This window comes from Medicago truncatula, chromosome 2 (genome assembly GCF_003473485.1).
Source record: "Medicago truncatula cultivar Jemalong A17 chromosome 2, MtrunA17r5.0-ANR, whole genome shotgun sequence".
NCBI lineage: Eukaryota > Viridiplantae > Streptophyta > Magnoliopsida > Fabales > Fabaceae > Medicago > Medicago truncatula.
Genome location: NC_053043.1, coordinates 44,941,437 through 44,968,192, shown reverse-complemented (window position 1 = coordinate 44,968,192; position 26,756 = coordinate 44,941,437). Strand labels below are relative to the sequence as shown.

The window sequence follows — 26,756 nt, the reverse complement described above, 5'->3', positions numbered from 1 at the left end:
AAATATATAAAGAATAATATGTCTTGGCACAAAAACAAGGCAATAGAGAGAGAGAAAATGAGAGCATGATATATAAATTGAATGATCTGATTAGAATATAAACTGTGTTTTCTATAATTATAATCATGCTTTGCTATTTATATCAGCAAAGTGGTAAAATTTTGAAAAACGAAAGTAGGTTTCTTATGACAAAATGTCAAAATCTACCATTGTTCACAAATGCATAATACTATATGTATGATGGACGCCATCGTTGAAAATTGCTATGAGCCTATGTGGATGGTGGGACAACTAATATTGAATTTAGTGGCACCTATAAAGTTACTCTAGAGATTAGTTTCCAATGAATGATTATTGTTAATCATAAATCATTCACAATCAAATTCCGAAATCTTAGTTGGATTCTTCTTTTTTGACTAGAATTTGCTTCCCAAAGTTTCCAAAGGGTTTGGTTGAAAAAACTCTCCGTTGAATTGTTAGTATGTTTTTTTTATGTTAGGGCCAAGCTAACAAGCATCTCCTAGTAGAGATACTTTGATTAAGCATGTAGAGTTTATTAGCTACTCATAATATTTATTTACTTTATAAAAGAAAAGAAAAGAAAAAAGAAATGGAAAAAGCCTCTTCCAAACTGAAACATAATCTCCATAATCGTTTATTGTTTAAACTATTCATATCATATCTTGTTTCACCTTGAAGATATCATGGTTAAATCCATCTTGATTATCCTACTAATAATGTATCTTTCTTTCTCTTTGTACACCTAGAATTCTCAAGAGACCTAGTAAAATTTACAGCTTTGAAAATTTGTTCTCTCTCATTACATAAATCAATCCCTTGAAATAACATGTTACATCTGACTATTATTTTTGTAAGGGCAATGGATGGAACTCTAACCTTTTTTGAGTGAATTCTAGATAAATGAGGGGAATGCTTGTGAGTCATTGTCTATTGTTTCCCTTTTGTTTTGAAAGTTTAATAATTTAAAAAAAAAAAAAAAAAAAAAAAAAAAAAAACAGTTCCTCGTACAATTTTTGATGGGTAGTTTGATGTGTCATTGATATAATCAATATCAGTAGATTTCTATCGAACACAAGTGAAGATAAATTTCGATGTGTCCTTGTGGTACGGGCTAGTTTGAAGTTTATTTGGAATGTGTATGTCCTTGTGGAATACAAAGATTCAGATGTGGCTCAAGACTGATTCTTGAATTGTTCAATTGAATATGTAGGGAAACATGCATGATGCATGTGACTAAGCATTTAGTGCTGTTCGGTGTTCATCATTATTGTTACTGAAGCTTGCTTGCAAGAAGTTGCTATGGCTGAAAAGGTCCTTACAAAAGGTTGGCTGAAGTTTACTGAGAGTTTCTTTTCCAATCCCTTATTCTTAAAAACCGCTTTGACTCGTGCATGGACAGAAAAGAAAACACAATTTTGTCCTGTTTTACCCATCTGGACGCGATGTAGGGGTGCGGTTTTCAAGAAATGAGTATACTTGGGAAGAAGTTCTCAAGTTTATTCCATGCACAAATACATTGGAAGAAGCTCTTAAGTTTATTCCATGCACAAATACATGTAAGCTTATGCAACAGCTACATGAATGATGTGAGACCCCATCCCATGAGCTTGAATATTGTTGATATTCAGCATGTACCCAAATCTTAATGAAACGTTAACCACTATGACAGAAAACTCAATTTAACTCAAGTTTATTTCATGCACAAATACATGAATGCTTATGGAACAAGCTACATGAATGATGTGAGACCCCATTCCATGAAGTTGAATAATGTTGGTATTCAGCATGTACCCAAAAAATTTAATGGAACATTAACAACTGTTATAAATAAAACCCAATTTAACGCATTGTCTAACCAACCATAAAATAGACCAAAATATCATTCCAAAAAATAGATTACTATACTAAGTAATATTATTCTGTACCATAACAACCAAATTTCCCAATGGCCTCCTGTCAAGATTATGGTAATCTAATATACATTTTGTTCATGTAAACTAGCCCCAAAAGATGTACCAATGAATATCTTACTTTATCCAGCCAAGACTTTCTTCATTCCTGCCTTCTGATCCGAAGTGAGCCGAGTTGGGAATTTGATGTTGAACTTTATCCTCAAGTTTCCCTTCTTTGTTGGATCCTTTGGGAGTGGCATTCCTTCTCTTGGAACAACCTCCTCATACTCGGGATGAACAACATTGTTGATCACTACAGTCAAATGTCTACCATCAAGTGTAGTGAGATTCACTGTACAGCCAGCTAAAGCTTCTGCAAGAGAAATTTTCTGAGTAACAATTAGATCATTTCCTTCACGAGTGAACACATTGTGTGGTTTTTCATCGATGACGAAAATGATATCAGCAGGTATCGTATTTGGATGTTCATTTCCCTTCTCGGGGAAAGTGATCTTTGTCCCCTTCTTCCATCCAGGTTTGACATCAATTGTCAAGATTTCATTCAACGACATGGTTTTGCTGCACTCGAAAGGAAATTAAAAAAAAAAAATCATCAATAGGGCATTCTACAACAGCAATAATTCCATAATGAGAGATATCATGCATAAATTTATATATTCAACCCTTATCTCGAATTCTAGATGTTTAAATTAGAGGATATTAATACAGACTAACATGGAAAATCCATTATACTAGAAAAACATCAATGTCCCTAGCAATAACAACAATTAAAATGCCATCCCCAACAATATGCACAATGGGGGTTAGTACATTATAGACTAAGGCAAACCAGTTATTGATCCCGTTTAACAAACACCAAGCCATTGTAATATTAAACAAGAGAAGGATATAACATTATAAGATTCAGATTTCATCAAAATGTTCATCTGCAGAAAACAGCCTGGACTAGAGTGAAACCAGAGACACAAACTTGATAACAAATTTGACCAAGACAAACCAGTTATTGATCCCCTTTAACAAACACCAAGTCATTGTAATTTGCAACATTAAACAAGAGAAGGATAGAACATTATAGGATTCAGATTTCATCAAAATGTTCATCTGCAGAAGACTTCTACATCCCTGGACTATAATGAAATACGACCAATATAATCTCAAAAACCAGAGACATAAGCTTAATGACAAAACAACAATATGATCAACTGTTTCAATACACTGTTATCTGATGTGAATGAGCATTGCCAAACATCACAAATCTAGTATTACTTATCCCCCAAACATACTACTATAAATCATATTAACATTATGATATGGTTATTAAATAAAAAGTTCTAGAAAGAGCAATTTGCCAAGAAGCTCCTTACTGTCTATAAATAACACTTGAAGATCAAAAGTTCAAATTTCATTAATTCATTACTTAGAATAACAATAGTTACCAATTTATACCAATAAAACTCTAGCTTCATATTGGTCATGTTAACCTATGAAGCATTGACATAGACACCGGCACGACACCAGACATGACACAAACACTTTGACACTGGTATTAATTTAAAAATTTGAAAACGTGGGAATATTTAAATGTAACCACATGTGTCGATGCCATATAGTGATACATGTCGCACACTGAATGTGAACTTGCCATCAATCTGAAGTGTCGATGCTACATAGTCTACAACTGAGCAATACTTTTGCTAGAAGTGTAAACCCTACCCAAAAAAAAAAATCTTTAAGGAAAAATTCAAGGCAAACCTGACTTGAGTGTAAAAATCAAGTTAATTCTGAACAATCAATACTTTACAGTGGAGGAAGAGGAAGGTTCGACTGCAGTATCAATCAAAGCTTGTTGCGATCATTTAAACAATTACTATAATTCTAGGTAATTTTCCTCTTTCAACGAAGAAGCAGATGCCACACAAATGGCACCACATACATTGCACCAACCACAACTACAAAACCAACCAGCATATTCTCTACAACATGGATGAAATAGCAAAAACATGGATATATGATACAATTCACAAAGTACAACAACAATAAACAAGTCTTATCTCACTTAGCGGGGTTGGCTACATGGATCAAACTACGCCATAAACCATATTGCGATACAACTCATGAATCTCTAGATCTTTCTTAATAGTTTCTCTTATCATTTTTCCAAGTCTTCGTCTGCCTCTAGTAATTTGACTACCCTCCATCTCATCTACTCTCCTTCCTACATAATCTATAGTACAGGTCTTCTTTCTAAATGCCTAAACCACCTAAGCCTATTTTCCACAATCTTTTCTACTATGGGTGCTGCCCCCACTCTCTATCTAATATTATGAATCAAATAACATTGCTAATCAGCCGAGCTATAAGAGACCAATCAGTCTCTTCTCCAATTAATCCACGAGTGTTTGTACTTCGGTTAAAAACCTGTAAATCTAGCAATGCTACACTATGAAGCATGAACCAAACATGTAAATCTCAGCAATGCTACACTATGAACCAAACTGAAACTGAGCTACTTTAACTATAAATATCTAATAAACTGATGGCAATAAACATAGCATTGAAAAAAGAACTAGGCAGGTAAGAACAACAACTCACCCACTGTGATCAAGAATTTCTCTGGTGATCTTCATCTTCTTAGTGGTCCCTTTATATATATCCTCAAGAGAGCATAGCAACTTGTTCTCAATAGGAGGCGCCTTACGAGGAGGACCTTGATGCACATTGACTCCACTTCCTCCAGCATCACCATAGGATCCAAACATGCCATTGCTACCTCTTCCCATCCCTCCCATTCCACCAAAGGGATTTCGATCCCCAAAAAACTCAGCAAAAATATCATCAGGAGTCCGATGATTGAACTGATACGGAAAGTCATCAGGCGAAAAGTTTCTACTACCACCACTACCAGAAGCATGAGAATCAGGTGGTGGTGGCATTTGACCCTTCAACCCATCTTCCCCATATTGATCATAAACAGCTCTTTTGTTAGAATCACTCAATACCTAATAACAAACAACAAATTCCCAACACAAAATCAGCCTGACCCAGATGCAAAAATTGAAACTTTAATCAATAATTTCATATAAGATCCACTAAAAATTGAATATTTAAAATACCCTTTTAAAAAACTTACATCATAAGCTTCTGAGATTTGCTTAAATTTGGCTTCAGCTTCTTTTTTGTTATTAGGGTTCTTATCAGGATGCCACTTCATGGCGAGTTTTCTGTAAGCTTTCTTCAAGTCATCGTCTTTGGCGTTCCGATCAACCTGCAGAAGCTTGTAGTAGTCAACACCCATGGCAGGTTGTTGCCCTTCTCTCTTTCTCTTCGACAGTTTTACGGCACTTTCTGATTCCGATTTTCTGCGATTTTGCGGCGAATTTGTTAAGGGAGAGAGCTCAAGAAATTTTAACGTTGGGTTCTCTTTCAGCTACCCACGATTGTATTGTACCTAAGCATAGGTATCAATTGAAAATACAGGGTTTTGCTAACACGTGTCTTCAATGCGTGTTAACATTTGTTTAAGATTCGGAGTGGAGACCTATTATGGTCTTTTACCACTTTTTTGCGGTGTTTTAATCTTCGACTAAAGAAAAAATTAATTTAGTCTTTGATATTTTAATGAAAATGATAAATTAATCTTTGACTCATTATTACGAAGAATTACTTTGTTTTCGATTTGGAATTGACATATATTAGTTTTAGAATTATTTTTAGTTGATTATTAAATTGAGTTGTGAAAAAATTTGATGGATTAAAATAGGTTTTTTCTTTTAAGATTTAATATTATTGTATTTAAAAAAATATATTATTGTTGTAATATAACTTTACTTCTCGACTATTTTTAAACGCACTGTAATTAAGATTTTTTATTGCAAGATATTTAATTTTTTATTTACTTTTTTTATTAAGGATGGGTATCTTTTAAATAAACGACTTTAAGAATCAAATTCAAATTTAATCTGAGAAAAAGTTGTCTTGTGAGCTCTCTCAACATGTTAGTTATTTTTGACTAATTCATTTCTTACCATACTTATTTGTTTATTTTTGGACCAAATTATATTTAATTATTAGATTATTTTTTTGAAAAAATTCAATTATTATACATGTTTGGTTTGTATGTTTAATTCATCCTTATCTACGGTCAAAAAAAAAATCTTCCTTATCCATATATGACTTTTCTATATATAAATTTTGCCCTATTTTCATTTAATATTATCTACTAAGAATATATAAAATTAAAGTCCAACAAAATTTCATAATCTTCCTTATTAAAACTCATGATCTCCTTAATATCATGTGCATAATGGTCATTTTATAAAATTTAATTATTTGTTTTTAAATAAACAATCACGGATAATCATCAACACAATTGTAACCAATGTCCATGGATAACTTTGAAGCTAATTTATTTGTTTTCCCAAAATTTAATTATTTGTTTTTAAAAATGTTAGTCACGGATAATCATCATCACAGTTGTAACCAATGTCAATGGATAACTTTGAAGCTAATTTATTTGTTTTTCCAAAATTTAATTATCCTTATTTATTTTCTTCAAAAAAAAAATTATCCTTATTTATTAATTTTATTAGGTCTATAGCAACTTAACTTAATAATTTCCCTCTAAAATGCTGCATTATGTTAGCAGCAATTTAACCTAATCATCTAAAATGCAGCGCGCCAATTTAACCTAATAAATTCTCTTTAAAATGCAACAATCCCTAATATTTCTCCTCAATAATGAGATTTTCATTCCTATCATGTTGTGTATCGATTGTATAGATCTATTGTTTCTGTAAACTTTTTTTTTTTACAATAATTAATGTTAATATTCCTGAAGTCCAATAGCTTTAAACCAAATATTCTCATACAACTATAGATTCAATTTAATTTAATGCATATGATGCAAACGTTGGACTCGATTATTTAGGAACATTGTTTTTTCTTTGCAAAATTTATAGATTATACTGCCAATTTTTTTTTTTTTGAATTAATTTATTTATATCTTTAACCTAATTATCGTGATTAGAGTCTTTGGTCTTATTAGACGTCTCAAGATATCTTTCTTGTTATTAAAAATATATATATATATATATATATATCTTTCTTGTTCATGTCTTAAATATAAAAAATTGATTGCATTTTTTTTCTTTTTATATGTAGTTGGATTGCCTTTGGTGATTCCAAAAATAGAGCTCAAGTTCTTCTTTGAAGAGAATCACGTTACGAAATACGAACCCTTCCAACATCATACTCGTATTTCATTATGTAGATATTTTAGGCAAATTTTAACGTAGCTACAATATTGTCATAAATCTACTTTGCACACATTCAATTAGAAGATAAATTATTCTAGTATGTCACATCACTCTTGTAACCAAATCTTAAAATTAATTGACATCGATAATGCATGTCATTTGATACCGTTTAGGAATTAACATAATAAAATATAAAAAAAATGTTTATCAATAGTCTTAAGATAGTACTTGTTAAAAAATCAAAATTAGTAATATTTTATTGGAATATGTGTAATTAGTTTTATTAAAAGGATAGAAATTTTTCTTTTCAACATAAATTTTTCTCTTTTAATTTTTTTAATCAGTACCTTAGAGACACAAGACACCGGTTAACATGACTCTAAAATATATATAATATACTAATATGATTAGATACATTGTATACTAAATTTTACACCATAAACGACTCACACATAACCTCTTATTTTCATGAATAAAAAAACCCATAAATTGGTAAATTGCCTACTGTATAGACACTAGAATTAATTTAGTAGAGGGTTTGAGTTGTAATATTATACATGATCACCGGTAATTTAAATCCAATACAACCCCTAAGCTCAAATATAATTGTCTCTATTTATTTAAAAAAAAAAAAAAAAGATTCAGCATTCAATTAATATTCTAAAGGTCTTTTTGGCTAGGGGTTGCAGAAAGGAGGGAGAGGAAGGGAGACAATATTTTAAATATTTAAAGGGTAAATGGTCACTTTAATCCTAGATTTTGTACCTCGTTGTCACAAAGTCTCAGACTCATGATTAAATATAAAGTAGTTCCTGAGTATGCACTTTTGTTATCACTTTAATCTCTGACGTTAAATAATTCTGTAAATTGATAATGTGACAAAGGTTTTAAGCTGACAAAGAGTATGAGTTGCCACGGGAACTAAAGTGAAAGTAAAAAAATTTCAATTTGATTCCTGAACCGAAAGTCAATTAATCCCAAAAATTAATATCCCATCAAACCCACTTGGGTTGGCTTGAGACCTGAGAGTGTACCTCTCCTCAAGGTCTCATGTTCGATTATCTACGGTGTCCATTTCGATGGGCTAATTTAGCTTCTTCAAAAAAAAAAAAATCCCCTCAATCGAAAATCAATATTCTCAAACTCATCCCAACGAAGTGTTGCTTTTCGTCAAGAAACGGGTCATCTTCCTCAATGAAGCTGTTCAATGGTTACGAGAAACTAGTTGTTAGGTCCCTGACAGTGCATACTTACTATCAGTTAGTTCCCTGACAGTAAACACTTACTATCACTTAGTGTCGATGACAGTATACACTTACATACACAAAGTAGGCCTACTACGATCCTATTTTATGTCAGGGACCTTAATGACTTAACATCAAGTCTCCTTCAACCACAGAAACAACTTCATTGAGAAAGATGACTCAGTTCTTGACGAAGAATAACTCGTTGGTAGGGGTGGGAATGAGTCGGGCCGAGCGGGGCTTTGCTTAAATAGGCTAGGCCTAGTTGAAAAAACTAAGGCCTAAGCCTTGGCCTTTTACCCGTCAAAGGCTTTATTTTAAGCATGGCCTGGCCTTTTTAAAAGCCTAGCCTGGCCTATTAGCCTGTCTAAAAGCCTAGTTTGTGTTACAAATTTCAAACAGATTATATTCATCGAAATTTTTTTCTTTCAATTTGTGCAACGTACTTAATATGGAGATAAACATTAATTAGATACAAATTAAACCAATAAAACACAATTGGGGTGAGTAACTCGTGCCTCGTTAGATGAAGTTCATCTTATATGTGAGGGAAATATCAAGAGTTGTGTTGTATCCTAAATACAAAATAAATAAATAATAGGCTCAGTACATAAAACTGAATAATAATAATTGTGGTATGAGAATTTGAAGGATCAGTAATTCTTTATATATATATATAAAATGTGGAAAAATGTAATATACTTATGTACGGGCCGACCTGATAGACTTGATAGGCTTTTTTATGAGCCTAAGCCTAGCCTAATTAAATTAATAGGCTTTTTAAAAAGCTCAAGCTTGACTCATTTTTTAAACGAGTTAGGTCGAGCCTGGCTTTTAGTAGGCCGAGCCATAGGCCGTTGACGGGCGGTCTGGCCTATTCCCACCCCTACTCGTTGGGATGAGTTTGGAGATATTGATTTTTGGTTCATGGATATTGATGTTCGGGGATAATTGATTTTCGGTTCAAGGACCAAGGTGACTATTATCTACTTTCAATTTAGCCCCTGTGACACCTCATACTCCTTGTTAGCATAAATTTTTTGTCACGTCATGAGTTAACATAATTATTTAACTTCAGTGACTAAATTGATAACATAAGTGCACATTTAGGAACTACTTTGTATTTAATCCTGAGTCAAAGACCTTTATGACAACGAAGTGTAGAGTCAGGGACCAAAGTGACTATTTACTCTATATTAAAATATGTTTGGTTTGTCAGAAGGTCCCAGACTCATGATTAAATGTAAAGTAGTTATTGAATATGCACTTTTGTTATCACTTTAATCCCTGACGTTAAATAATTCTGTAAATTGACGATGTAGCAAAGGTTTTAAGGTGACAAAGAGTATGAGTTGTCACAGGGACTAAAGTGAAAATAAAAATTGCCATTTTGATTCCTGAACTGAAAATCAATTGATCCCGAAAATTAATATCCCCTCAAACCCATTTGTGTTGGCTTAGTGGTTTTGACTTGAGACCTGAGAGTGTACCTCTCCTCAAGGTCTCAGGTTCGATTATCACCGGGGTCAATTTAGGTGGGCTAATTTAGCTTCTTCAAAAAAAAATATCCCCTCAATCGAAAATAAATATTCTCAAACTCATCCCAACGAAGTGTTGCTCTTCTTCAAGAAACGGATCATCTTCCTCAATGAAGTTGTTCTATGGTTGCGGGAGACTTGTTGTTAGGTCTTTGACTGTGCATACTTACTATCAGCTAGGTCCCTGACAATAATCACTTACTATCACTAAGGTCCATGACAATATATACACTTATAGACACAAAGTAGGCCTACTATGATTCTATTTTATGTAAGGGACCTAACTAATAGTAAGTATGCAAAGTCACGAACCTAACATCAAGTCTCCTTCAATCACAGAAACAACTTCATTGAGAAAGATGACTCAGTTCTTGACGAAGAACAACTCATTGGGACGAGTTTGGAGATATTGATTTTCGGTTCATGGATATTGATGTTCGGGGATAATTGATTTTCGGTTCAAGGACCAAGGCGACTATTATCTACTTTCAATTTAGTCCCTGTGACACCTCATACTCCTTGTTAGCATAAAACTTTTGTCACGTCATGAGTTAACATAATTATTTAACGTCAGTGACTAAATTGATAACGGAAGTGCACATTTAGGGACTACTTTGTATTTAATCCTGAGTCAGAGACCTTTATGACAATGAAGTGTAGAGTCAGGGACCAAAGTGACCGTTTACTCTATTTTAAAATTTGTTTGGTTAGTTTAAATTTTAGGATAAAAGTATTCCTTTTAAACTCACTTTTTACTCCCGAGTTTGGAGGAATTCGTAGACAAATAGTTGAATATCATAATTAAACTTCGAGGTTTGATAACTGAACACAAAATTTCAGACACAATACATACAACACAGTATAAAATACGTATTTTTTTCCTCTTTTTATCTCTACTCTCCCTCTCCTACTGCTTCATTTCTCTCTAATATCCCACCCTCCAACGAACCACCGCTCCTCTTTCAGACCATCGACCACTGGCAACCGTCGTCTCACCATCTCATTCTTCTTTTACGATCTCTGCTCATACCAATCTCCAACCACAACCCCCACCATCCCTCTCCTCAAATCTGCGGTCACAACACCACCGTAGCCGTCGTCCATCAACATTCCTCTCAGATCCATTTAACACCCACCGCCACTAATATTGTCACCGTCCTCACTACCATTGTCTCTCTACCACCGTCGTCGACTGTACTCTCACTGGCAACCATCTCTTTATTCCCAGATACTCTCTGACTACTGGCAACGGCGTTCTCATTCACTGTTGCCACCTCCTACATCAACGCCTTCCATCACCGCCACAATCAAACCTCTCCTCCGCCTTCACCGTAACTAGACCAGCGAGAGAGAAGTCAGGGAATGAGAGCGTAAAACGATGAGGGAGAGAAGAGAGAAGAGTGATCGAGTGAGACTGGCAAAACAGAATTACTTATTTGTCCTTGCACTTTAATTAGAATTACGAAAATGCCGCTGATGTTATATTTATGTTCAAATTTATGTGTTTATTTATCATTTATGTTAAACTTCACCTCCTTCGTGTCAACTTCAATCCCTCTTCCAAAACTGTTTATACTTAACATTGAATGAGGTGTTGAAAGATTTAAGGGTACAAAAGTAAATTGCATTAAAATTACATCCTCTCCTTATATATAGTTACAATCATTCTCCTCATCGTTTCTTTTTTAACCAAGATATTTAATTAAAATGCATCTCTTTCATTCTCTTCCTCTCCTCTAGGTTAAACCAATAAATGACAATCACCACTATGAATTCACGTACAAAAGGGAAGATCATGTGTTTAAACTCTTGACACCACACGAAAATTTCGGTGTAATAATGTTGGCATTACGATTGAATTAGGCCTTATGAAAAATGGATCATCCAATTATTTAATGCAATGTAACTTTTTTATACTTAATTAAAAGGAGTTTCCCAAAGAAAATACTTATTATTTTATTTTGTATCAGAAGAAAGAATCAAATATTCACCAAAAAAAGGAAGAAATAATCAAAATATATAGACAAACGGTTGAATATATCATAATTAAACCGATTAATCATGATACAAATAAGCAAATTCAAAGAAAACAAAAAGGTTAAAACTTGTACAAAACGAGTCAATATCGTAAACTATGAAGGGATCTTCATCTCTAACAAGGAATTTGTCGAGTAAACCACTTTAGAACACGAACTGGAAGCTTTACAAGACCCACAGCCAAATTTGCCAATCCAGCGCAGCAAATGCAACATGGGCACAAACAACTCAATATAGATCTGCATAATAATAATATAACTCAAAATCACAAACAAAAAGCAATAAATAATAAAATAAAACAACAAGACACATTATGCTACATGTTGACTAATCACCGCTGCGTCCGGTGAAAGTAGTTTGTGCGCAGAGTGTGTGAATCTTAGAAACCCTAGATACAACAACAACCAAGCCTTATATATCCCACTAGGTTGAAAATCCTAGATATCAAGTTTTATTTTTACTCATAAATAAAATGAAATTTGACTAAGCTAGATCTGTCTCTCAATATATATGATTTCATAAAAGGATAAAGGATCGTCAAACTATAAAATAAAATTGATGAAAAACTAAAAAAGATGGAAAAATTAAGAGAAATTACGTACCCAAAAATCCAGATAACTGCACCAACAAGAGATAAAATCAAAGCCAAGAGAGCAAAAGGTAATCCAAGCAAAAAACCCAATGGCCTGCATTCACAACCTTCATCATCTGCCATATTTTCTTTCTTCTTGAATGGATCTTTGTGAACGTGAACAAGAACGAGGGGAAGTGGAGAAGTTGGGGGGTTATATATATATAAGTGATTAATTAAACGTGTTGTGTTGATTATTTCAATTTATAAATTTGAAAACAACAATCATGACGCGGAATGAGTGTTTTTTTTTTAATATTACTATTAAGATGAAATTAATGACAATAACGAGTAGCTTCCACTAACATTCCTTTGTAGACAAAAATACCCTTGTGATGAATGTCATTTTACGAATTTCTTTGTTGTTGCTGGGGCTGATTTTGGTACTTCACTATGCGGAAATTTCCTCTATGTTTCATAGTTGGCCGTCTTATATTACTTCATCCACGTAGTTGAAAAGGTTGACTTCTTTTCTAAAAAAATATATTTCTCTGATTTTTTTTATTTCTTTCTAGTTTGCAAAATCCTATGTTATAATCCATCGCCATCAGTTTGACAAGTCATTGTGCTTTGAACAATTTTTTATCTTTTATAAAGTTGTTTTTTGTCCTAAAATTGATTGTATTAGTGCAAATTATTGAGGTTTGAGGGAGGAAGCGAGAAAAGGAATGCAAGCGAAATTTAGGAATTTATATGCAATTATTATTACTATCTCAACCCACATGTCTTAGTGGTGGCCACTACAAGAAATATTGAATTTTCCTACAAAGATTTCCGACGAAATTTCCTAAAAAAAGATTTCCTACGAATTAGCGACGAAATTTTCGTAGGAAAGCACATGTCAATAAAAAAGAACCAGAAAAGTGGAGCGTGCCAGCTTGTGATTGGCTGCTTTTACCGAGAAATACTTTCCTAGGAAAGCAGCGGCCCCACATGCAGAAAAAGGGCGCGTGGGAGCATGTGATTGGCCTACGTTACCGACGAATATTTTCCTAGGAAAGCTGCGGCCCCACATGCAGAAAGCCGTTGGATATAGGGTATATGGCTGGTTGTGATTGGTGGAAATTACCTACGAAAATTTAGTCGGAAAACACGGGACCCGCATTCTAACTAGTCGTTTGTTACCGTTGCAGCATTATAAATATACAACTCTTCACTCTATTTTCTTCCTTACAATTTTCACTCTATTCTCACTTAAATTTTTTTAATATCACTCAAATTTTATTCTCCATAATATTATTATCATTGTTGAAGTTTCTAACAAAGGTAATTATTGATATTTTCTTATAATTGAATTCAATTTTACATGTGTTTGAATTTATAAATATTTAATATCGTTATATTTTAAAATAAGTTACATTTTTTTTTTATAGTTATGTTGGTTCTGATCCATTTTGAGGTTGGTGTTGTTGTTCGTTGCCGTTGATTTTGCTACCTCCGCTTAGTTCGTCGACTTATTATTTGAGGTTGGTACATTTCTAACTATTGCTACAATGGTATTAGTACTAAATATTAATTATTAGAAAAATAGTTACTAAAATTATTATATTGTAATTAATAAAAACGTTAGCGGGATTTTTCTAAAAAAAATGTTAGTTGGATTAACTTCTTTAAAAAAATATTTAGCGGGATTAAATTAAATTTCAACTTATTAGTGTTAGAGAGAGTATAATGAAAAAAGTGTTAGGTTGTAGAAAAACTTGTAGTTTAGTTAAAAATGTTTACTTTTAAAAATGTGTGTATTTATATATATTGTTAATTTAGTTATTAAAATATGTTGCATTATTTTTTGTAGTTTCCTTGTTTTCGATCCATTTTAAAGTTGGTGTTGCTGCTGACTGGTTGTTGCTTTTTTTTTTTTTGGATCCACTTGTTCATTGGCTTGTTATTTGAGGTTAGTATCTTTTATTTATTTAAAATTTATTCAATGGATTAGTATTAAAAATATTAGATATTAGAAACATAGTTAGTAAAATTAAATTGTAGTAAATATGTTATTTAGATCAAATTTGTTTTATGTAAAATAAATGTAGCTAGTAAAAATGTTACCGTAGTTCTTTAAAAAAAAGTTAAGTTAGTAAAGAAATATGTATAATTAAGTTTGTTAGAAAAATAATGTAAAGTAGCAAAAAAATTATGAAGTTAATTAATATGACATATGTGAATTATTTTGTGGGAACCAATTCTGGCGTCCGCGCTTAACATTTATTTGTGGTTCGTAATTTGTATATGCACGCAATGTTTATTTCATACAAATTTTAGAAAATTTGATATAGATTAGAAAATGTTATATATTTTAGTCATAAAATATAAAATTTTATATAATTTTTATGTGATAGCATGTTTATTTTGTACAAATTTCTAAATATTTAGGTGATTAGAAAAAAATTGTTATTTATATTAAAAAAATATTTACGTATAAAAATATATGGTACTAATTCGAGTCAACTGCAGCGACGCGAAAAATGGATCAACATATTTTCCATCGTAGTTGGATGTACGATAGAAAATATCCGGGGAAAAGGAAACTTAAGGTAGCTTTTGTGGATGGAGTTCGTGATTTTGTTGCTTACGCCATGGCGCAAGATGCCTTTCAATTGGAGGGAGGGATAAGATGTCCGTGTGTTAAATGTACGTGTAGGTTGATTCGGAGCCCAAAAGATGTTCTAAACCATTTAAAGGACCTTGGTTTTATGGAGAATTATTATGTGTGGATTTATCACGATGAACAAGAGCCTACAAATAATACCGAGTCTGATGTTAATATGCACGCTTCAAGCAGCGAGGCGCGTATGGAGTGTGAAAACTTTGGCGTGATGGAAGATATGGTCGGTGATGCACTTGGGGTGAACCTGTCTTACAACGAGGGTGGTGAAGAGGAAACAATCCCGAATGAGAAAGCGTTGAAGTTTTACAAGATGATGCAAGAAGTAAACAAGTCGTTGTTTGAAGGGTCGTCTGATTCTAAGTTATCAATGAGTGTGAGGCTTTTAGCTGCCGCGTCAGATTGGAGTGTAGCCGAAGAAGGCTCAGAGTGTTATACAGATATCATGAGGGACACAACTCCTGTAAAGGACAATTTTCCCTTGAGTTTTTATGAGGCTCAAAAGTTGGTGGAGAAGTTGGGATTGGAAGTTAAAATTATTGATTGTTGCGTTAATGGGTGCATGTTGTTTTACGACAACGAATTTGGTAAAAATGATGGGGCGTTGGTGGCGTGTAAATTTTGCAATGCACCGAGGTATGAAGTATGTGATGATGTCGGTTCTCAGAAGAAGAAACGAGTCTCAATCAAGTCGATGTTTTATCTGCCAATAATACCAAGATTGCAGAGATTGTTTGCATCAACTCACACGAAATAGATTGGGTAGAGTTCCTTATCTGGAAGAGATCCATGATGTAACTCGTTTCAGTCAGAATCTTGGTCGGTATGTTGATGCTCGAGCTAGCAATACCCAGGTAAATTCTTAATAATTTTATGTTCTCTGCTGTGTTCAAAGGATGTGGGTCGTGTGTCGGTCATATGATTTATAGCTTGATCTTTAGTGAATTGAATTGTACTAGCTGGATCTTTAGTTTATACATCAAAAGGTCTTCTACAGCTTCTGTTACATATATAGTATCATGCTAACGATGCCAAAGTACCTACCTGCTAAGAAGAGCCTAATAAGTATGTTAGTTATCAAAATATTATTGCATTTCATGCTGATATCAATGGTTTATGAAAAAAGGAAATGACTATTATTACATGTACTAGCCGAAAGACGAACACGATATCAATGACATGCTGTTTTGTTACTGACAGTGGTTAGGGAGTGAGTTTTTTAGGTGATCCATTTTCTGTATGTGGCTTTTCTGTTTTGGTGTCGATAGCTTGCTGCTGCTGTGTATTTGTTTTTTTTACTTTTCGGTTTTGACTTTATTATTGATTACTTTACTTTATAGGCAGCTTATCGCACGAATGCAGCGGAGTTTTTGAAGGAGAATCTTGAGATTCCATCGTATCCGAAAATTCCCTTCCCCATTAAACTTCAATTATGGGCGAAGGCTGCAGAAAAAGGAAGATCGGATGGAGGAAAAGAAAGAAAGGGTAGAATGTACGGTCTTGGACCATTAGCCGGCAATGTGGTACATGGAGATTTGTTTTATGTTCCTCCTCCACCAGAGTCCTCATCTCGTTCTACAGAGCTGCCTCTTGAGATGCAAGCAATGATACAACGAATGAACCAGGAGTTGCAATCTCAAAAGGAGGCGTTGGCAAAGAAAGAAGAATCGGAGAATGAGTTAAGGGAATTGCTGGCCAAACAGGCAGAGGAAATGAGAAAACTCAAAAGGATGGTTACAAAAAGGATGGGTGGCATGAAGTGTAGGAAAACATCGGAATCATCGTCTCCATCGAGTCAATCATCACCGTCGGTTCAAGAAGACCGAACATATGACGACGACAATGATGATGATGATGAGGACGAGGACGAGGACGAGGACGAGGAGAGGGATGATGATCATAACGAGTAATTTATATTCTTTTCAGTTGATGTTTTTTGGTTAGGGATTTTGGGCACTTTTGGGGTGTTTTAGGTGGTTACTGTCAAAGAAAATTTAACTTGCATATATGAATTTTGTTTTATGTAATTATTTATCAATATGACATGTTATCAAAAAAATTGGGTTATTTTAAAATTTTGGCGCACTTTTTTTATTTTTCGTTTTTTTTTTTAAATTTGATTTTTTATGAAATTTTGGCGCCAAATATTTTAGCACCTCATTTGAATTATTTGGCGCCTTTTTCGAAATCAAAATTTGGATCAAATTTCTTTTTTTTTTTAAATATAATTGTTTCCTAGGAAAGTTTCGTAGGAAAACGTGTGCAATTTTTAATTATTATTGTTTCCTACGAAATTTTCGTCGGAAAGCGTGTGTCAGATGTGGCAGACTGCACAATGCTTTCCTACCAAACTTTCCTCGGTAATTCCGTCGGAAAAAGTATTTCCTCGGAAATTCCTCGAAAATCTCGTAGGAATAGATCTAAAATTTCCTACAACTTGTTTCCTCAGTATTTTCTCGAAAATCCGTATTTTCCTACGAAAAAAGTGTGTTTTCCGAGGAATATTTCCCTAGGAAAATCCAATATTTCTTGTAGTGGGCGTGGTGTCATGTCAGAGACCTTAAAATATGCTATTTCAAAGCCAATTTTGTGGGTTAATTTATACATAGTTGTGCTCTGATTTTAATTGAGGCTTCTTTATTGGATATGGTGGGATTGGTCTCATCGATTAGTCGCTCATTATATAGATATTGAGTTTTGAAAAAAGTTATTATTATCTCCGTTTTTAAATATGAGATTATTTTGATAAATCACGAGAATAAAAAAAAGTTAGCAACAATATTTAAATTTGTTAATAAATAAATAGTTAATGTAATTGAAAATTCAAAAGATATCTTATATAAAAGGGGAAAATATCTCAAGAAGGATGTATCTTTGAGGAGAAAAGTTACATTATTAATTGCGTGCCAAAATCATGCAAATTTTTATTTGATGATCATGTAAAACTATTTTTTTCACTCTTACTAAATTCTTTGAGTGTGTTTGATTTAGATATGTTAAAGAATAAAAATAGTTTAAGAGTAGTGATACTTGTATAACTATTTCTGATAACATTGTTTTTCTCTTTTTATTGATAAAAATAATAAAGAGACAGAAAAACAAAGAAAAAATAAAAATATAATACAAGTATTATAGAATTGTCAAAAAGTCATAAAATGTTGTGCTTTTTTTACGACGATAAAATGTTGTGCAATTAGAACACATTTTTTGACATAACTAACCCCCATGACGCCTTACAAGCTAGCCTTCAATGGTTCTAGCAACCAACCCACTTTGCAGACGTGCCAAGGGGGAGGGGATTGTGTCCAGTGACATTTTTCTCATGTGTGATCATGATCATATATTAAAGAGGTGAGATAACATATTTTAATATTAAAAAAGGAGAGAGGGTATAGTTTATGGTGAAATTTAATGACCGCAGAAAATATGAGAGTTTCTCACTAGAGAGAATCCTCTCCCGTGCCAAGGAGGGGAAAATGTTAAAAAAATTGCAACCAATTGTATTTTACACGGTGTTGATGTCAAGAATTGTGTTCGAAAATCATTTGTAAAAAAATCAATGCGTCATAACTTGCCAATAATAGTGCTTCAAATTTTGATGTGGTATTTAGCATTTGCGTTAAAAATCTTGATATCAATCAGAAGTTAGAAGCAAGAACAAGCAGCAAAACACCCTAGCTCACATTACCTACCGATTTTATTTTATTTTTTAAATGAAAAAATGTTAGTTGTTGTTAATAAATTGTTAGAGGATAAGAGAAAAATTGTAAGTAAAAACAAAATAGGTATCTTCGTTGAAAGTTGGACTGCATAAATGGTTATTTATAGGTTGGATTAAGGTACTTCAACAAAAAGGAAATTATCACCATCAGATAAAGTCTTAAATGCCTACTCACAAATGACGGTTCTTAATGTGGAAATCAAACAAAGAATCTCTTACTTGCTACAAGCTTATATTTTCTTATGGTATTGTAGGGACTGATGTGCATCTAATATATGAATTCCTCTTTTTTTTTTTTATCTTCGAGTTTTTATTTTTTTGTTGCGAAAAACATTAGTGGTGGCAGTTGGCCCTAATTCACAAGGAGTAGATCTGTCTCTGGTTAGATGATATATAGAAAACTTTTTTTTTAATATCATATGTGCTTTTGAAATGTTTTTGGAGTAGGAAAAGGACATATGCTATTAACTATCATTTACTTTAAAACGGTAGTTAATTACCATTCAAAACATTTTAAATTGATTTAACCGATTTAAGAAACTTTTTGAATGGTAGTTAATTGTCATCGAGATGTTTTAAATAATTTGTGATACTTTTGAGCAATTGCTAAGTCTCTAAAGAACAACATCCAAAATTATATGCAAGAGCCTTGAAAACCCTCACATTGGACCGACTTACCCAACCCAATCCCCAATTTGGGACAAAAAATCTACCAACCCCTTCCATTTGAGAGCTTCGGCCACACAAATTACTCTTTAGGCTTCTAATATTTCTCTCACCTTCGTTCAAAAAGATTTTTTAAATTTCGTTGAACTGATCTAAAATGTGACGCTCAATGAAGGGAAAACAAAATTTTTTGAAGCATGTATGAAGAGTAACTCTCGTTTTCCAATATATAATCTAGAAAATTGCTCTTTTCCCTTTCATTTTTCTCATTCCTACCCGGAACTTCCAAAACTAACCCCAACGCAAGTTAACTCCTACAACTAGCGGAGTTGACTGCTAAAAAAAATTCCCACAGGACTTAAGTCTTGCTAGCGAAAGTTTTCAATTTTCATGTGATTCATGGTTATTTATATACGTACATTAACTATTATTACCTCTCAAATCTCAATGTTTTGTGACCATGCATAAGTTTCTTAACCAACAACACACTTATTGTACTTTTGTTTTTCTTTTACATATGTAAAAATATAATAAATTACTTGGATTAATATGAATTTTGAACTTGTTTTGATGAAATTATTATTATTGTTTAATAAAAAGGACTTTTTTTTTGTTAAAAAATGAAACAAGAATCAAATAACACTTAAGATTCACATGGTTTAAGTATTTTCCTTTCTTTTCTCATCTGCTTAAATTCATTTGCTAGGGTTATTTGATTCCCTGTGTTGTTGCAGTGCAGTGTCCATTTTTCTGAAAACTCAGAGGAAAACTTTAGCCAGCGGGACTTAAGCCCCGTGAGAATTTTTTTCAACGATATTTAACTGCCCTTAGTTGTAGGTAGCGCAAGTTAACTCACGTCCGGTATCCAGGTGAGTTAACTTGCGTTGGGGTTAATTTTGAAAGTTTGGGGTGAGAATGAGTAAAATTGAAAGAGAAAAGAGCAATTTTCATAACCCAGGTAACTATTTCCACATTTTAACTTTTGGTTTGCTCTTGTGTATAGGAAATTATGGGTTATTAGTATTGACACCACCTTTATCAATACTACACCCAGCCTTTTTCAAAGTTTAAACATTTAGGCTTTGTTTGGTAAAAACAGCGGATAGCTGATAAGCTAGCTGATAGTTTATAGCTGATAGTTGATAGCTTATAGCTGATGATTAATGACTGATAGCTTATAAGCTAATGAAGTGTTTGGTAAAATTAGCGGTTCAACTAGCTGATAAATGTAAAATGACATAAAAGGGTATTATTAATATGTAATAAAGTTTATATAAATTGATATGTAAAAATAAAATAAAAATTGATATTAAAGGGTATTATATGTATTATTAACGATAATTGATAGTTTCCTAAAAAAAGCAATAATTGATAGTCACGATGAATTATTGCTTCGTGTGTATCAATTAACGATAATTGTCTTCTTGATTTTTTTTAAGGGACCTTCTTGAAATTTATTTTACTGAATTATTAAATCAATGCATTATCAATCGTAGACTTACAAAACAATTTTATGCGGTTCAAAAGAAGGGAAAAAAAAAAGTGAGATATATTATCATTTAAATAAAAACACACAGTGGGAGGTATGTATATTTTTTTTTTTTAGTTTAGCGGAGGTACATATGTCACATTAGAGTTGTCCAGTAGCATTTTTCTTTCAAAGTATAATAAATTATAAAGGGTAAACATGAATTTTAATTAAAATAATATGGGTAAAAATGGGATAAAATATGAGAAGTTATAAGCTATAAGTTCAAACGCTACTTGAAATAGCTTCTGAAAAATAGTTTATAAGCTCGTGAAATAAGCTATAAACTCATGGTGAAAAAGTATTACCAAACAGAGTTTTTTTTATCAAACGAACTTATAAACTATAAGCTAATTGAGATGTGTTACCAAACACACCCTTAATGACAATTTTCTTTTGGAAGTTCAAACAAATATTTCTAAACACAAGCTTTTGGGTGTAGCAGTAAAAATTCAGGTGTCGTTAATGACAAAGTCATTTGTCTCAATCTTAAACCAACATAGTAAACAACATGCGTTTTGATAGAGTAATCTGACTTAAAAAAAACTGACTTCTATTTCTTGAGTTGTTAAACTTCATATAAAAAGTTAAACGTTTTGTTGTTGATTCAAAATACCTACACTGTAAATGCAATGCAATCAAAGAGTACTTTCACAAATTTTTGACAAAGATTTTTTTTTTTTCCCACAACCATTAACCACATACATATTCGTTATAAACCTTGAGGATAAAATAAAATTATATACACCATTCATTCTTTTTAATAGTGGTTCTGAATATGTTTAAGGTTAAGGTGTGCGATCATTCAAACTGCAACATTTTTAGGAACACCAACTTTTTTTTTATAGTAGAATAAATAATATAGTTAAAAATTTATAGGTCAAATTTTATGGGGAATTAAATTTTTCTCTCTCTAAAATTTAGGTTCAAAATAATATTGAGTTTTTTTTTATTTTTTTTTATTTTATCATAGACGTTGTGTGTATATTGAGTCTCTGTCAACTGTGTTGTATTCACTTGATGATAAATTTAAATAAGAAATGATTTTAAAATTTCAATTATTAATTTTGGAAGATTATGCGGTTGGCATGAAATCAAGGATTAATAAATCATGACAACTTGAGAATTTTAAATAAATGGAATATTTTTTATAATGACAAATTTTAATATATCAATTGCAAATTCGTGGAATAAAAATCACTAAATAAAATATCGAGGAACTAAAGTGGTACATAGGTCATACCATGTTAAAAGAATAAATATTCACCACCGATTAACAATAACTAATCTATGCAAATGAATTGTTACCCTCACAATTGAATTTCTTCATATGAAACAATCATATATCAACGATCAATCACTTACTTAAAATTTAAGGGTGTTTCAATCATTTATCACTAAATAAATTCAAGTGTTATCAACACATCCTCTAACATTTTTTTTATTAACACACACCGTTTAGTAGGTTGAAATTAAAATGTGTCCTTCAAAAAAGCATGTAGACCCAAAATAAATTTAATGAAATCCATTTAAATTTCAACAAATTAGAGTGTTATTTAAAAGGATAATGCTTATCGTTAGGAGAACACATGTAAACAAAACACACGAAAATATCTCAGCCGTTCATTTTCACCAACACATGGCCGTGATTTCCATTACATGAGGATTAATAGTTTTTATGTGTTTCTATAGCTGAGGATTTATACGGATATATTTACATATACAAACAAAATACTGATTTAAATCAAATATCCAAACAAAACAACTGTTGCCACAAATCTTGCATAGAATACTTCCTTGCATATTAGACAAAATGTTCATATCCACATATATATCATGCCATCCCTTCTGGGCCAGCTCTTCAAATATCAAATATCATTTCCATATCACCAAAGTACAATCCAATATGTTCTACAGAGTTATGCCCCCTCTGTACATCTACACATCTCTCTCTGAATTTTAATATTTGTGTATAGTGTGCTATACTGTTTGGAACACCTGAGCTAATTGCTAGCTTCTTCTAAATCAAAATTTATTTTGCTTATATAAAAATGAGAATTTGTGAATTTATATATTTGTTATTAGCTTTAGAAAATTGTTAGTGGATTTCAACATGTTTATAAATATATTCTTTGCATTTATTATTGAGGGAAAAACTCAAGTATTTTGTAATAGAGCTTCATATATATATAGAGAGAACTTTGTTAATTATGCATGTGTTAAGTATAAATGGAATGCAAAGAATATGAAATAATGTCCGAAAGCAATTCAAAATTAGAATTGTTTAGATACTAGGATTGTTGGGACTTCTAAGAGAATCTAAAAAACTAAGTTTGATCATTAGGTTGAGTTAAAACTATCACATCTTGATCGAAAATATTAAGACATCAGATACATGCAACTTGTAAGTCATCACAAATTTAAGACTTCTAACTAAAACACACAACCGAAATAAAAATGATATGGACACATAAACGTTTTTTGATATACTACTTCCTCCGTTCCAAAATACACGTCGGTCGTCGCTGTCAACACTGCACACGTATTAATACACAACTTTGACCATTAATATCTTTAATTATATATAATAAAAAATAGGCTAAAGTGCACTTTTCCCCCCTTAACTTTCAAAAACTTGCAATTTTAGCCCCCTAAGTACAAAAACTACAATTTTAGCCCCCTAAGATTTAGCCCCATTGCAATTTTAATCCTTTTGATCAATTTTGACCGGTCAATGCCTACGCGGCGTGCCACGTGTGTAATTATTTAATTAAAAAAATTAAAAAAGCATATTATCATTTTTTAAATTAAATAAATGAAAATGAAATTAAAAAAATAAAAAAAATCAGAAAAATATTAAAAAACTTTTATTTCTTCTTCCTCCCAATCTCAAGAACAACAACAACAATTAGCCCTGCATATGAGAGATCCATGCACACAAATTGACCCTTATTCTTCTTCTTCTTCTTCTTCCATCTTTCTCTGACCATCATCAATGCGTCAAATATGCATACCATACAATTACTGAATTTCATTGCTGAAATATATACAGAGTTCACTAAAATTAACAAATAATATTAACAATAAAGAAGTAAATTAAAACATATATTCCTTGAGAAATTGTAAAATTAAAATGGCGCTAGTCAAATCAGTTCACCAATGTAAAGAATTAGAAATCAAGAACATAAAATCATCAAAATAGCATTCGATAAACAATAATAAATTAATTAAAATTAAAATTACAAACAAAAGACCCCAATTTTATTTTAGAATTTCAATTAAATATCCTAAAAATCAAAACAAGAAAACAACACGAAACCTGGAAACGTGTAGAGTTTAGCGGAGTGATCGACAGATCGAGAAGCAAGACAAGTGGAATTAGGGATAAGAGCCAAAGCAGTAACACCGTCACGGTGATGACAGAGAATCTTGGGAGCAGCAGAAGGAAGAAGAGGGTTATGAATCGAGATGGAGACATCAGAAGAGGAAGCGGTGACGAGATGTTCGGCTTTCTGGTCCCATACGAGCGAGCAGAAGAATAAGGGTCAGAGAAAGTGATGGAAGAGGAAGAAGAACAAGGGTCAATTGGTGTACATGATCTCTCATTTGCAGGGTCAAATGTTGTTGTTGTTCTTGAGAGGAAGAAGAAATAAAAGATTAAGATTTGGATTTTATTTTTAATTTTTAATATTTTTCTGATTTTTTTTTATTTTTTTAATTTCATTTTCATTTATTTAATTTAAAAAATGATAATATGCTTTTTTAAATTTTTTTTAATTAAATAATTACACAAGTGGCACGCCACGTAAGCATTGACGGGTCAAAATTGACCAAAATGATTAAAATTGCAATGGGGCTAAATCTTAGGGGGCCAAAATTGTAGTTTTTGTAGTTAGGGGGCTAAAATTGCAAGTTTTTGAAAATTAAGGGGGAAAAAATGCACTTTAGCCTAAAAAATATAAAATTTGATAGTTTGAAAATATTCATCGAGAGAAATCATACAACATCTTATATGCTAACATTTGTATTTATATATTAGTTAAAAAATATGGTCAATATCTCAAAAAAAAAATCTCAAAGTTAGAAATTTTTCCTTAGTAATATGATTTTATTTTAAAATTTATATTTAAAAACACATAAACTGAATTAAACTAAAACAAATATTTCATTATATATATACACACACAGTGAAATACCAAAAAGAAAATGCGGATAGACATGAAAGGTAAAATATAAGAAGTACTACTACAAGCTTTATAAAAAAATAAAATAAAAGAAGTACCAAAGAAAGAAGCAAGAAGCATTTACTTTGGTAATATTGAGGTAACGGTTGGAGAATAAAACATTACATAAAGCATATTTTTGTATCTTTTATTTTTTTTTTATCAGGTCAAAAGCAAAATAGATTAAAACCTCCCTAATAAGCACAAGGAGATCCTATGAGTAATAAAAAAGTATATACAAATAGAACAAGCTAGAGAACTAGCCAAGCAAGTAGAAGCAAATCATTATAAAAAATTATAACGTAAACACTCCAACAATGACATTTAAACGATGAGAGTGGTTTATACGTCCTTATCCACCATCAAACGATCAAGAAGTTGCTCTAGATTTAATAATTTACTACTGAAGATTTAAGCACTCCTCTCATTCTACACTATTCAAATAGTAGCTAACCAAACAACCTAAAGAACTAAAGAGATATTTTTCATGAAGGCGTGTGAACCATCAAAATATGGTGCATGCTCATCAACATCAGCTGAATTTTCCGTCGAAATTCCTCACCACCGATGAATAAGATGTCAAAATGCTAACAAAAAATAACATCAAAGAAAAAAAATATTAAGAGTTTATTTTTTTATCTTTTAAGCTCACAACTTGTAGAAAACGTCCTCTAGAAAAAAACTTGTAGAAAATGTATTATTATTGGGGTGGCGATTTTTTTTTAATGTCATTTTTCAAATAAGGGGCTCATAAGATTTTATTAAATGAGGGTGGTGACAACCCGTAATATCCTATACTTAGTAGTAGAGCTGTCAAAACGGGCCGGCCCGAAAGCCCGAATAAAACGTAGGGCTTGGGCCTAAAAATTGCAGTCCGAATTTTTTTAAGGCTTGTTAGCCCGACCCATAAAAGCCCGTAGCCCGACCGGGCTTACCCGTACGGGCCACGGGTAGCCCGGCAGCCCGTGTAATAAAATTCAGCTCGCTTATGTGTGGTGTGTTTTACCCAATTTTTGCTCTCTTGTTTAACCTTTTTCATGTATTTATGAACTTATAACCTTTTTTTTTAGTGAATTCCCATTCATTGAATTTTTTAGCACTTTTTCCCTTATTTCAAACTTGGTAAGTATTATTAATTTCAGAATATGCTACAGTAAATCATTTTAGTGCTCAGAATATTTATACTCAGTACTTGTTGAGTTTTCAAACAGTCACTTATTTGTTTTGTATAATTTAGAGCAAATTGTTTTCCTAATCAAACTATACCAGACTTATTGCACATCAACAACTTGTTTACTATTAAATATGGGAAAGAATTTGACACTGCAATATCTGAACTTCGTCCCAATTCTGGCGTTAACCGCACTGTGAGTT

The 26,756-nt window shown here is 32.3% G+C and overlaps 2 protein-coding genes and 1 long non-coding RNA gene across 3 annotated transcripts; all 3 read right to left on the bottom strand.

Moving 5' to 3' along the window:
* Positions 1–1,774: 1,774 nt before the first annotated feature.
* Positions 1,775–5,427, bottom strand: LOC25487704 (dnaJ homolog subfamily B member 1). Its single transcript, XM_013609701.3, has 3 exons — positions 5,065–5,427; positions 4,527–4,933; positions 1,775–2,492 (listed from the first exon to the last, which is right to left on the bottom strand). Exons 1-3 carry the CDS (start codon positions 5,227–5,229, stop codon positions 2,054–2,056), a joined length of 1,011 nt encoding a protein of 336 aa, XP_013465155.1. The 5' UTR covers positions 5,230–5,427; the 3' UTR covers positions 1,775–2,053.
* A 6,530-nt stretch (positions 5,428–11,957) lies between these two features.
* LOC25487703 (signaling peptide TAXIMIN 2) lies at positions 11,958–12,860 on the bottom strand. Its single transcript, XM_013609700.3, has 2 exons — positions 12,611–12,860; positions 11,958–12,247 (listed from the first exon to the last, which is right to left on the bottom strand). Exons 1-2 carry the CDS (start codon positions 12,721–12,723, stop codon positions 12,124–12,126), a joined length of 237 nt encoding a protein of 78 aa, XP_013465154.1. The 5' UTR covers positions 12,724–12,860; the 3' UTR covers positions 11,958–12,123.
* An 11,143-nt stretch (positions 12,861–24,003) lies between these two features.
* Positions 24,004–24,797, bottom strand: LOC25487701 (uncharacterized). Its single transcript, XR_003009619.2, has 2 exons — positions 24,479–24,797; positions 24,004–24,196 (listed from the first exon to the last, which is right to left on the bottom strand). It is a non-coding gene; the product is annotated as an uncharacterized lncRNA (long non-coding RNA).
* Positions 24,798–26,756: the final 1,959 nt, after the last annotated feature.